Source organism: Miscanthus floridulus, chromosome 5, assembly GCF_019320115.1.
Source record: "Miscanthus floridulus cultivar M001 chromosome 5, ASM1932011v1, whole genome shotgun sequence".
Taxonomy (NCBI): domain Eukaryota; kingdom Viridiplantae; phylum Streptophyta; class Magnoliopsida; order Poales; family Poaceae; genus Miscanthus; species Miscanthus floridulus.
This window is the reverse complement of record NC_089584.1, coordinates 17,143,349-17,157,270: the sequence shown is the minus strand read 5'-3', so window position 1 is coordinate 17,157,270 and position 13,922 is coordinate 17,143,349. Positions and strand designations below refer to the sequence as shown.

At 38.5% G+C, this 13,922-nt stretch overlaps 2 protein-coding genes and 1 long non-coding RNA gene across 3 annotated transcripts; 2 read left to right on the top strand and 1 right to left on the bottom strand.

Moving 5' to 3' along the window:
- The first annotated feature begins 8,631 nt into the window (after nt 1–8,631).
- LOC136451649 (uncharacterized) lies at nt 8,632–11,560 on the top strand. The gene is made up of 9 exons (XM_066452337.1): nt 8,632–8,652; nt 8,742–8,889; nt 9,623–9,684; nt 10,222–10,365; nt 10,595–10,668; nt 10,779–10,833; nt 10,909–10,971; nt 11,047–11,174; nt 11,288–11,560. Exons 1-9 carry the CDS (start codon nt 8,647–8,649, stop codon nt 11,364–11,366), a joined length of 759 nt encoding a protein of 252 aa, XP_066308434.1. The 5' UTR covers nt 8,632–8,646; the 3' UTR covers nt 11,367–11,560.
- Nucleotides 11,561–11,820: 260 nt separating this feature from the next.
- LOC136451648 (uncharacterized) lies at nt 11,821–13,536 on the bottom strand. The gene is made up of 4 exons (XM_066452336.1): nt 13,405–13,536; nt 12,943–13,242; nt 12,141–12,764; nt 11,821–12,052 (listed from the first exon to the last, which is right to left on the bottom strand). Exons 1-4 carry the CDS (start codon nt 13,469–13,471, stop codon nt 12,003–12,005), a joined length of 1,041 nt encoding a protein of 346 aa, XP_066308433.1. The 5' UTR covers nt 13,472–13,536; the 3' UTR covers nt 11,821–12,002.
- Nucleotides 12,238–13,030, top strand: LOC136451651 (uncharacterized). The gene is made up of 3 exons (XR_010758623.1): nt 12,238–12,348; nt 12,690–12,866; nt 12,945–13,030. It is a non-coding gene; the product is annotated as an uncharacterized lncRNA (long non-coding RNA).
- Nucleotides 13,537–13,922: the final 386 nt, after the last annotated feature.

Sequence of the window (13,922 nt, the reverse complement as noted above, 5' to 3'; positions counted from 1 at the left end):
GTAAGAATACATGACAAGTTTGCCCTTACAGACTTCATGGTTTTAGACATGGGTAAAGAAGAAGATGATATGCCCATCATCCTTAGAAGACCGTTCCTCAACACCATTAACACGATCATCTACGTCAGATCTAGACAAGTCCACTTCCAATTCCCTAGAGAGAAGGTACGCTGTTATTTCAATAGTTACACCACTTATGAGCAGCCCAAGAAGACCTGCTCTAGGAGGAGACATCAATCATCCCAACGCCAGAAGAATCAATCTCCAAAGAATGAATGGGAAGAAGATGAAGAACCTGAAGAAGTTGTAAAAGATGAACCTACTCCACCTAAGACTAGTCCACAAACCAAGCAGGTGTAGAAGGAAAAGGTGGCAACATCTGAGTCACTATCATAAGAGGTACAACCATCAAGATCTCCATCACTGGGATCGACAGATGCACCTGAAGAATAAAGGGTTTTTCTCTAGTAAAGTCTTGTCCGGATGACTAAAAAATTAGAACCCTCGTCGGGAGGTAGCATCGGTAGTTATTCATATCTACTTTTTAGCATTGCATGGATTATTTTTCACTTTAGCATGTTTACTTTCCTGCATTGGCATTACATTTAGAAAAGAAAATAAAAATTTTATCATCATAAAATCTTAAGCCCTACGCGAGTAATTTTATGGTGTGTAAAAGCTCGTAGGAATATTCATCGTGGTGGCATAAAAAATAAAAATACCATACATACATATTTCCTGCATGCATATAAAAATAGAAAAAAATTCAAAAAGATATTAGAAAGACATCCTGTTAAAATTCTATCGCTAGAAAATCTATCTAAACTTAAAAAACAATGAATCTCTGAATGGCTGACCGCTAACCCCTTATCCTAATCCGTGCCACAAGTTTTAGTGTTCTTATTGGTATTTTATAGGATGACACTTGAGATCAAGAGCAAGTTCGCCCGAATATCTTCACTCCACCTGAAGTACATCTTCCTGAGTCAACTTCCGGATGGATGAGAAGGACATCTGTTGGTGAACCCGATCTAAGAAGGATCATTCAACTTCAACATTCAACCACAACAACATCCAGCTTGGGGGATGAGCATCCCCATGTATCTAGCTAAGTATTTCTTTCTATTTACTATTTTTAAGTTTGCTTTATATTTGCTAAAGAAATAAAAAGATGCATAACAAAATAAAAGTTTACCCCAGCTAGTTATTTATTAATAATGTATGATTTTAAATCTTGAAAACAAAATAAAAAGGTGTGTCTATTTTTCTTTAAGTTTGATTTTTAAGAGCTAAATAAAATGGACTCTGAAGGTAATCTCTTAAAATGGAAATGATGAATAGTTGCTTTGTCATAATTCTTTTCAAGTACCTAGTTTTTAGCCTTGAATTCTCTCGAGTTTTGGATACAACTATTTTGATATAAGAATTTACTTTAAACTTAAAACTCGTGGGTAGCATATGCTTGATCTAAGTCTAGGTAATTGATGGATATGATATGAAAAGGTCTGAGCTGCTATTTATCTTGTTCCAAGTGATACTAAAGTTCTGGAGATTTATTTTTTCAAAAACATAAAAATCCTACATGATGAGCTCCTATATGACAAAGCTTGAATTCCTACCAAAGCCATACATGATACTTAGATTAGGAAAACTTCCACTTATATGATGCTTATTTTGCATTGAGTTTAGTCAAGCTTTGTTGACCCTTATGAGATGTTTGTCATGCTCTTAAAATCAAGATTATGTACACACCACCCACGTATGCACTACTCCTACACTAAGGGTAGGCACAACAACATGCCATTCCATATAGATCCACCCAAAAAAAATTCACTCCTACATTGGGAGAAAACACCAAAAATATTCGAGTTCTTGTTGCCATCTCTCAAAAGTTTTGTTGCAGAAAAGAAGCATTCGGATATGCAAAAGTTATTCATAAAAAAGATGAGAAAAAAATGGACAAGTATCCAAGATATCTAAAACAATGGGTACTCAGATGCCCGCCTAAAAAGAGAGATGAATAAGATAGCTCATGTTTTCTTACAAAATATTTTCTGAGTTTCAAAAGAGAGATATGTATTCAAGGAGCATAGTAGAATTAAGTTAGCCACCATATATATATCAACCATACATCCACACACATGCACATCTTCATTTGATTGTATGACTCAACTCTCTTTGGATCCAAAGTTTGACTTTACAATATATGTATTGCAAGTATGCTCTTTCATGTTATCTCCACTCCTATGAGCTCCACATAAGCTTTAGTTGTAGGAAGTGAAAGGCATAACATTACTATTGCCTTGGTAAGGATCATAAATACCATATATATTGAGAGACTTGAGAGTGTCATACAGTAGAAGCTTTGAGTTTTATTTTGAAAACTTATTAAAACTCTAGAATAATGGTTAAGCAAAGAACTTGAGACATAGTGCTTGACTTGATTATTTTGTCTTTCAATTGCTCAAGACCCAAGTGAAGGCTAAGAAGCCCCATGGTTGAAGGTAATATGGGTGAGTTTGAAAGTTAGATCAGTTCATTCTAATCTGAAGGAGAGTTCTTGTTTGAACGCATGTGTACTTTTGAGAAGTGAAAGCATTGATGCAACTCCTTATCCATTTCGCTGAGTTTAGCTTTGCTAAGGGACTAGCAAAGGTTAAACTTGGGGGAGTTTGTTGATGGCAGTTAACAACAATTATAAACCATCAATATAACATGCATAAGGGCATAAATATAATCACCAATGAAGGTCTAGGGGTTTAAACTAACGAATTCCATGAGTTTTGGTGAATCTATATTTTCTGCAGGGTTTATCCAGAAAATCGTCAAGATGGACCTACATGTCAGATTTAATCACGCTTATCCACAGCGAAAATGATCCCAGAAGGTTCTAGAAGACTCGAGAGGACTCCACACCGAAGCGGCGGCCGGCCAGCCCCTAGGGCCCACATGTCATCCCTCCGTTGTTATGTCGGTTCTCCACCGCCTCCTAGATTGCATCTACTCTATTTATGCAAGTCGGTTTGATACAAGGGCTCAGAATTGACGCTCCTTCCTATATATACCATCCCCTACCCCCTCCCTTAGGCATTGCATAAGTCATTTGAGAAGATAGAAACCCTAATCATCCTTAGAGCTCCACCATATTTTAGGGCATAGCTAGTTAGGCTAGGTCTAGAAGGAGGCAAGCAGGCTTCGCTTGGATTCCTAATCTTGTCAAGAGCGTGGTTTGGTATAATCTTTGTACCCCCTCTTTTTTGGATCTCCATTACTTTTATATGTTTGCTATAATTGTTATGACAATATTGGTATTCACAATACTCATATTCTTAGTTATGATGTTCATCGTCTACTTTAATTATATACTTAGTATAGCTAGTTTATCATTATGTTTATGCATAAGTTCGTATAGCGCTCGCTCTGGTGTACATAGGATGAGTGGTCGACATTGTTTAAGCATGGTGCTTATACATTATTTACCTGTGGATATACCCTATATTCCGGGTCATGTGGTAGATCGCGGATGTGAAACTCCCGTTGAGTCCTTTGTAATCCACTCCCCGAATATAGGTGTAAGTAGGGTCCGGTTATGAAGGAAGAACAAGCTCTGTTCTTAATCTTCCTTAGTAATATCCCTTATGTGTAGATATAAAGATGACCTTAGTCATGCCTACTAGGTGTAATTACAATAATCAATGTATGCTTTGACTTATAATTAAGAATGACTTAGGAATTATTCCTCTAATATTCTACTTAACCATGCTAATGTAAAAAGGAGTACTCTGAGTGATTTATCATTAATCCATACTTATCATATGCATAATTTATCCTATGACTTACTCCTGTTGTGAGTAGAATATTGGTTATGGTTTACTTCTCTATCAATAGTATAAGTTATCAATACATGTCCTTGCCAGACCTTTCCTGTGGTAAAAATATAAATAACGATACCTGGAATACTCTCGGGTAAAGTGCTACAATGGTATATTATCTGTGCGCTTGCAGATTCCTTTCATTTATATATATTCTTTCTAGTCACATAAAATATTAAAGTACTTCTTAGTGTCATTCTAGAAGTGGCACTAGGTAGTATCAATAAATATTTCTGGCACCAACACTAGGGATGACAACTTAGTAAAAGATGCTAAGGAATGTAAACAACATAGAGTTACTACTTAAAATAAGTGACACGTTAATAAATACCAACAAACATGAAAAGATGACCAAAACAAAAGTTGTAGATCTTGATGAGTTCTACAACTTTTATTTTCATGACTTTTTAGTAGAAATCATTTGGTGTCTCAAAATCATGTTTAAAGCTGTCATTTCTTGAAATCATTTTGTGGTAAAAAATAATTTTCGAAACCAATACTGTGGAACTCAGAAGCATAGCGCAGTGGTAACACTCGAGACTTGTAGTATGCAGGTCGTGGGTTCGTTTCCCGTTTGGGACACCCTTTTTTATTTTATTATCTATTTCCACTGGCGACAAATTAAGAAAACCGCCAGTGTTAATCTTTAACACAGGCGGTTATTTGCTAAAATCGCCAGTGTAAATTGCCCCCTATATAACACACTAAGAAGCAGATTTTTTCTAAGTAACGGCTACCTCTGCCACGCTCCTCTGCAGCCTCCTTCCATCGTCGCCGCCGCTGCCTCCTTCCTCCGCCGCGTCCTTCTCCATCGAGCGGCCCAGACGGCCCGTGCCCCACGTACGCGCCCCACGGTGAATCCTCTTTGCAATCCCATTCCCCCCTCCTCTCCCCCTTCCACACACATTTTGGACGCCGACATCATCATCATCACTAGGGTCCGCCATAACAGGATCAGTCTGGGGCCTATGGTGTCGTGTCTCATCATCCATATTTGGTCCATCTGCATGCACTAGGTTGGCTTCTATAGAAGGCGCGGAACTACCCTTTCCATGTTTCACCCAAATCAAGTAATCCTTCATAAAACCTTGGCGAACCAAATGAGAACTGATTTCTTCTGCATCTTCAAATACAGCAACATTTTTTCATTCGATGCACGGACAACATATGTACTTCGTCTTTTGTCTGCATGCATGCCTCCTAGTGGCATCAATAAACTTACAAACCACCAAATGGTATTACGGGTCTAATCTTGATAAGCTGTACATCCATAACGATCTTTCCATCTTCAACTATACAAAAATTATAATCGTAATGTGTAATTAAATGGGTATATTTCAAATTATTTGATTAAAACTAAAATTATTGTAATTATTTGAATAAACTAAAAATTATTGTAATTTCAAATAATCTAGTTTAGTGAATAAACTAGATAGTTTAACATTTTTTAAACAATATTTCTCTAGCTAGATGAAGTTTTAACAATATTTAACATTTTTTGAAAATATATTTTAACTCCCACATTATTTATAACAACCATGATTCCTGAGATAATACCAATTCTCTCTCTATAATACTACCATTTCTCTCTCTCTCCTCATGAAACCCTGGGTCTAATTTTGAATCAAATTTATAATAGAGAATCAACTATGAGAGGCGCACAACTAATCCAAACCTTCTAACACACCATGCACTAAAAGCCTAAACAAAAATCTACTACCATTCTCTCTCTCTCTCAAAACACAAGCATGAAACTCTCTCTCTCTAACTAGATCTAGTTTTAGCTCAAATTGAGAAGCACTAATGCAAAAAGACCTATGAGAGGCATTAACTAACCTTCTTAAGCCACCTCCTCCGAAGAAATCAAGAGCAAAACCTCCCCCTTGTATTTTGCGATTTTTGGACCTCCAAGTTCACCACCAATGGAAGGTGGCTCGGCTGAACAGTGCCAGTCGGGAGAGGAAGAAGCAACATTTATAGCAGATGTCTTACATGCGGTTGACATAAAAAACCACCACTGTAAACGATAATCATAGGCGGTTCACATAAGGGAACCGCCAGTGTAAATGTTCATTTACACCGGCTGTTTACGTAAGCAAGCCGCCAGTGTAAATGGCCTTTACACTGGCGGTTGGATAATGCAAACCACCAGTGTAAATAGACCGTTAACACTGGTGGTTTTATTACAGGAACAGCCAGTGTAAATGCTTTTACACAGACGGTCCTTTGTGCTGGACCACACATTTCTCTCTACTGCCATCTCTTTCCCAACCGCCTGCGAAAAAAAAAAGCGTGTCGCCATGTACTAGTGTATATATCCCCACTGTCTACGCTTACCATACTATCTGCTATGGTTTCGTATAGGTTTAGTTGTATACGAGATGTTACTATGCATCTGTTTCTCTCTATGCTGCAAAGTATGCAATGCATCAATTTGGTTGCACCTCGGTCCATCTCAGTATGGCATATGGACTGAGTATGGGTGTCCTTGGGAAGTAAGAGGGTGTCTTAATTGGTTGATCTCATTCCATCCTGTATCACGCATAAAAGCATCATAAATTAATTTTTTTAGATTTCCTATCCAAGACAGGAGTAAAAGTGTATTATCCTTTGATGCTGATCCAATAAAAGTATTATTAGTCATATTTTTTTCTCTCTTGGTCATTGTTTCTCCAATTCTTTCAACAAGCTATGGATATTCAAGATGCAAAATATTTTTCTCTTTACAGTTGTCCACCATATAATCATTTAGGGTGCGACTCTCTCTATAAAAGTATATTATCTTTCACCCTAAAACAATTCTGTCTTTCAATCATACTAGTGTTTTTACTTTTTTAGAATCCCATTATTTTTTTCAAAACAAAAATTATGTTTTCTTTCAATCATACCGATGTATCTACTTACAAATCTTATGTGTTATTGTAAGAATTTTTGTACTTTTTGATCTAATTAATTTGTTTAAAATAAATATGCTTTGTTTCAATCATATTGATGCTTCTACATTCCAATCTCATTAGTTTAAAACAAATATGTTTTAAGAATTATTTACATTTTTGTATATTATTAATTCATAAAAAAATGTTGATTTATATTTTTTCTATATCATATGGTGTATATTACTCAAATGATATTAAAATTGTATACACAAGAAAACATATTCTTTTTTATTAAATTTCATAGGCACATTGCTTCCAACCAAATGAACCATCGCCTTACTTGCCTCCTGGGGCAAATTTTATGAAATTCTAGGCAATTCCTCGACAAAATTTTTTACCATGCAAGTTATATAGGTCTCCAACTAAATAAAAAATAGTGTATTTGAGGAATTAAAACAACGACCTACTGCTCAGTCTTAACACCTCTCTACTAATACACCACACACTCATTGTAACTATATATAGGATGCTATCTTTTTATATCAACATTTTGTAATCTTATATTAAATACTTTTGCTATTAAAAAGTTAAAACCATAGTTTTGAACCATGTCAAGCACTATAACTTTGGTATAGGATGTGTCTTCATCGGAGATTGTTTTAAAAATTCAAAATTTTGAATATCAAAATATGTGAATTTAAAACAAATATTTGAGGCACTAAAAAACTTATCAACAACAAACATGTAGATCAGATCAGCCACTACAACTTTGGTTTGAACTATATGAACACTCAAGGTCGTTTACAAATTCTAGATTTTGAATTTCAAAATCTATGAACTTAAAACACATATTTGGGATTCTAAACGATTTCAAATAAAGAACTCTTCAGTTACAAAGTTGTAGCTTCTATTGAGAACTCTTCGACTTTGGTATTGAGAACTACAAAGTTGTAGAAACCGTACCTAAAATCAATAATTTGATTATTGTGTGAAGTGAAAGATTTTATTAAAATAGCTACGTACTTTGGGAACTGAGCAGCTTAATTGCTTAGGTTTTTTTTATGGTGGAACCTTCCCACCTAACTTCTTAACTTGACAAAGGTGCTCCTATTTTTCTGAATTTATTTCTGGATTTAAAGGCACGGTTTTTTTTGGTGGAAGCGACATGCCCATCAATAACGAGGCGCATGTGATGATTTCATCAATATTAAGACTTGTTCGCTCAATCTTTCAATAATGAGGCTCCTGTGATGATTTCATCGTTGTTAAGATCTGTTCGTTCATTCTTTTGACATAGGGGTAGAGTGTGAATCTATAAAATGACCTGGTCATTCGAGGTATCATAGGTCTAGAATGCGTATACATGCATGTACTGTAATTTGAAAATCGTATTACATGTAACTTATACTCGCAAAAGAAAACATATCATTAAAAAGAAAAGAGTAACTGTAAATCTCATGAACATATGCACAAATTTAACTTCCCACGTTTATAGTATGCTTATTTGGCACCTTAACAATAACATGCCTAACCTTTAGTCATAGGAAGATAATCTGGTTGCTTGGCGGTTACCACAACATCACTTTTGTGACAAGACGCACTTTATCTAGCTGTCTAAACTAACTGTATCAAAGTTGAATATGAATAGCAAAGTTCATGAATAGCAAAGTTAAGTAGCACTGTAGCAGTGATAGGACACACTTTGGCTAAGCTACCTGTATCAAGGTTGGTGAACAACCTAATATGGACAGCAAAGTTAAATAGCAGTTGATGTTTGAAAAAAAAAAGGATGGATAAAATTGACAAAAGAACAGAGCTTTTTTTTAGCATCACAAAAGAACAAAACTTGAGGAGAAGCATGTCACAAATCTCATGCAATATACAAATCCAAATAATCCATGCAGGTACAAATTTCATCAAAAGAGAAAAGTGGGTCTGTAAGGACATGTTTGCAATTACCCCCCTAACAAAACTGTCCACACCAATACTACAGACGAGGGGCAGCGAGCGGCAACACCGCAGTAGTTTTCTCGGAAGGCAGCCCTCTTCGTCGTCGCCGGCGACCGCACCCGCCGCGCGGCTGTCGGGGATGCCGGTCAGGGTGGTCGACACCGCCACGCCTTCCTCGCAGCCCTCCCCAGGTTCCCCTACCCTCCTCGCACCCCCACCGTCTCCAATAAATACGCTATGCGCGCATAAGGTGCGCTTTGTACAATCAGGTCTAGATCTTATCGGATTATAACTCTTTGTTGCCTAGGCGTGATGCGATTTCGTTGAATTTCAGCTGGAAGCTTTTTTTTCTGATCTAGATTGGCGTAAGTTTAGCTGGAGTTTGTGTGGCTGCAGTTTGATACTGATTCAGGCGGTTTGATCCTTTCTATCGGCTAAATTTCTGCTTCCGGAACTTGAGCGTCAGCTTGGGGTGGTCAGTAGTGGGTCTGATGCTTTGGGGCCTTGGAAATTTTTGCGATTTGGTTCCAGTTTCAATTGGAAGCTTCCCCCTGATGACGTAGTGTTGCTAATATTTGCATGCGTTTGATCATTCATGTGTAACGACTGTGCTAGGCGTCCGAAATCATGGTTTCATTATTCATATGAGACGGTGTGCCTTGAGTGTGGCAGCATTTCTGCTCATGCTGTCTTGCTTGCTGGTTGTCAGAAAACCAATTGATGCCATGTTGATGGAAGTTCTAGTTAATCTGAAAAAATATGGTCGCTTTTCCTTGTGGGAATCTAACTAGTTTTTGTAGAATTTATTTAACATAAATGTTCCTTTCTTTCTTTTTTCTTTTCAGTTACCGTAAAACTGCTTCTGTGATGCTTTTCTAAGTTCAATAGTTCCACATGGCATACTCATTACAATATTCGTTGCAGGGCAAGAAGCAAATACTGGACACCCATCTCCTCCTAGCTGTTCACTCTTAAGCGCTGGAAGAGTAAGTGTTTTTGTTCTTTCATTTGAAATTTTGGCTAAGAACTAAATCATTGTGGTCCAGCAAGGTACATGTGTACATATCACTGATTTTGTTACAGCTGTGTTATTAACTGTGATCTTCTACAATTTCCTTTCATAAAGCAAATAGGAGTTCTCCATTTTGTCTTCATCTCTGCCAACCACCGCTGCTCCCAGCTCCCATTTCTATTCTATATTCTACACATTTCACGACTGTTGCTTATCATCATTTTGGTTTTCTGCTTCCTTTTTCGTCGTTCCATGTTTGTGTGTGTGTGTGTTGGGTAGGAAAGGCAGGACCGTTGTTGGATGTGTGCTGTGAAATAACTGTAGTGCTGTTTATCCTCAAGTTTCCATTTGATGTTCTGGGATATAGGTTATGGTTTTCACAGTAAATTGTGCAAAATGCAGCTGTGCTCTTTTATATAGCTCAGGCTACTGCTAATAAGCATTGTGTCAGATTTATGATTGAAGCCTGAAGGGTTGCCATTGACTAAATTTGATTGTATGTTTCTTTCAGTCTTTTGCTGGAACTCAGAATGTTTCAAGTCTGCAGAAGGATGAAGCATGGAAAGTGAATGTCCGCATCCATGGTTGCGATCTTGAACAGGGTTATCTATGTGGAACGATGGAAGCACTTAATGTTCCATTAGCAGATACACCTGTGAGTATTCATTTGTTCTTCCACTTTGAATCTGAAATCTAATGTTATGCATTGAAGACAATATTAGTTATAGGTTTGCTAAATAAACAATTGTGCACCATCAAATTTTTAAAAATTAACTGAGAATTATATGTGTTGCCACTTGACAGAGTGTAAGACTGGATTTTTTTTAAAAAAAAATACAGAAATAAGCGATGTTTTTAACCTCATGTATTGTCTCTGTCTATAGGTAGTGACATTTTGGGAGGGGGAGATAGTGGATGCTAAAAATTACACTTTTTTCACTGGCAAGTGGGAGGCATCGTGAGTGTTTATGTTTTATGCTCATACCATCTCTATGTATGTCCTGGTGACTCACAGGTCACAGCATTCCAAACTTACATGTGAAAACATCTTTCTTACACTGTTTGCAGACCAGAGGACGATATAAGACATTGGTCCAAGTTCCCATCATTTACGCCTCTTCTGGTAATTGGTTACCTAACTTGGTATTGTTCATCATCTTGAATCTTTTGATGATTTGTTTTTATGCCCTTCCTGCAGAGTCAGATTGAGACAGATGGTGGCAAGTCTCTGGACTTTAGCAACTATCCTTATATATTTATGGTATGGGATTACCTGACCTGTTCATTTGTTTATGGATATGCATTTTATTTACCATTTCTCTGATGCTACATGCAGAGATGGAAAGAGCAATATTTTGTCAATGTTGGAGCTGACTGTGGGTTAACCATCGCTGGTTTCTATTACGTCTGCTTTTCTTGTAGCGATGGCTCCATTAGTGGATTTTATTATGATCCAAATAGCAGGTAATGAATATTTTTCTGCCATTTATTTGTTGCAAATATTAATGGTATGGGATCGGATTCATTAATGGAGAAGGTGGGCTGGTGTAAACACTTCTTTTTCTCTTCATGTGCAGTCCATTTCAGAAGCTCGAATTGAAGTGTACCAATGAGAAAAATTCTGGATTCACCTTTTCATCCTATGAGCTGCAGTGACAGGCCAGATGCCCTCGACAGATAACTTTCTGTTAGCATATAGTGTGGACTGAACTCATAGTCCCTAATGCTGTTGTATTAAAAGGAATGAGTGGTTGTTTATGTAACAGTTTGTTTTCTAGCAAGCTAAGCAAACTGTCATTTTGTAATCTGCAGAAGCATCTTGTCTTTTATAAAATCTACCTTTTGTATTATGTTTGTGTTAACCATGGTATGATGTGTCCAAATTCAGTTGGATAGGGAATGTGAGGGCTAAATGTTGATTCAGAGAAATGTTATATACCTCTTCCACAATTGTTCTCTGCAATTGGGGATTTCTATTTCAACGTGTCTATGATATACACATTGTGCGTGTTCCTAATTACATGCATCATGAATACATGTTTCTGATACAATCATGATGTCAAGCTTTACTGAAGAGAAACTTCATCAAGATCTGATTGTTTTCTCTCACTCAAGTTCCTGGTACAAAGCTGTGGAGACCTTTTGGTTTCACTTGCAGCTATTGTATGTTTTAACTGTGACATAGTTCTATGAACAAAATAAACTTGGGGCATGTTCTTTGCCTTTGCCTTCAGCTTCCTGACATTGTTAGGTAAATGAATTCTACCGCTGTAGTTTCATAATGTCTTGATCTCATGCTTCAAGCTGTTGTCCATTCTCTAAGGAATAAAATACTTCTGCATCTGCATTGCATTAATTTACAGTCACTGCTAATCCAATAATAATGTTCTGCTGATAGGGTTACAGGGTTACTCTGGCACATGATCTTACCTTCGATCGCACAAGGATGTGTAGACAGTGGAACAGGAGGTGTTTCTTCTCTTCTTTCCTGCAGAAACCAAGAAGAGATTTCCTTTGCCCTTCGTACCAAAGGCCTCTCAACACTCTCACTCCATGTGTCAAACAGATTGAGGATAGCATCAGTAATTACTTCTGAGAGCAATGTATCATCTTCCCCAGGTTCCAGCTTCAGCATCAGGTATCTGTTGACTGATATTAACTTCTCTATCATGTGCCGCCTATCAATGTTATATGCTACCATTGCCTCTTGGATTTTAGCAATCATCTTGAGCACCATCTGATAGACTGTAGCAAATGCGTTTCGGAACACTTCGGATGCTGCTTCAGGCAGCTCCCTGTCTTTCCAGCCACTCTTCTCGTTCCCCAACTCGCGTTCTATGGTTGGCGCGAATGTTACAGTCTTCGGCTTGGTTGTGTTGACACGGAGCTTCTTCGATTCCATCAGCATCTCATTGGCTTCCTTCATTTCTGACTCAAACCTGCTGCGGACCTTGAAGTATGGTTGCTCCTGGTGTGCAGTGGGGCTCGGGGCCGGTGAATTCTGCCTTGGTGATGCTTCCAGGAACACCTCAGAGGCCCTCTCTGGATCGCCCGCTGTAATAATGCACACGGTAAAACATTTATCACGCATGCTCCACCATAGCGAAGCCATACTACAGTTGAATGTTTCGACTGAATTCAGCTAAAGATGTCCAGGTAATACTTTATTTTTCAATTATTAACAGCTGATTTGATGTGATGGTGATGCCATGTGGGCCTGTGACTGACATACAGGAAGGCGCGTGTTGCTGCGGTTTCCTGGGGGTTCCACGGTACTCGGCATGCCGTCGCTCCTCCTTGGCCCTATTGTCTTCTGCACTGGGTCCAGGTCCAGCCCTGGGCGTCCACATCATCTCCTCTTGTGCGGGTTTCTTCTTGTGATGCAGCATGTGCATCCATTTCTTGGCCTTGCTCTTCACCTTGCCCAGCACCGCCTTCTTCTGGCTCCCGCCTGGGGTCCTAGGCGACTCTGTCGGGCTCGCTGGTGGCGCCCGTGGTGAAGGCCCCTCCCATTCGTAAGATGGATGTTGGCCTGCAAACGAATGTCCACCTCGAGGTAAGCGCAGGCGCATCATCACACTTACTTCATCAAGAGATCGAATAAGATAACAATGTCAAGATGTCGTGGAAAAGAATTCAAGAACGATGAATCAAAACTGGGTGTCCAAATAATCCAAATGGAAAGATCTTTTACCATTTTGGACGAGGTGGTCACTTGGTTTGGTGCTGATCCCACGCTTTAGCTTTCTGATCTCGCTCATGGTTGTGCAGGAACAGGAACCACACCCGATCCAAATCCAAATCCTAAAAGCTTGGGAGGAGCTGTGCAGAGCTGTGCCGGCAAGGCAAGAAATGGATTTGCTCGGCCTATCCTAAAGTTGGCAAACTTGAGGGCACCTTTTACGAGTTATAGCTGTTGCAAGGGTGAATTCTGGGGAGAGTGGTTGCGTCCTGCCCCCCGCTATTCTTGGAGATTGTTTGGTGGTCGGAGGGAGGCGAGCCTTTTGTGCCGCATCTTTGGAGCCCTCCAATGTAGGGACGAGATCTACGAAACGAGATTCATATCTTTGTCGTGGTAGATGCGCCATGCTTTCCGCGTTTCTACAGCATGAATGATACTGATATAGCAGAGCCCAGGGGTTAAAAATCGTTTCTTTTGCAAACAATGTCATTGCTCACCATCAATTTCCCCTATATAGTATGCTCAAAAAA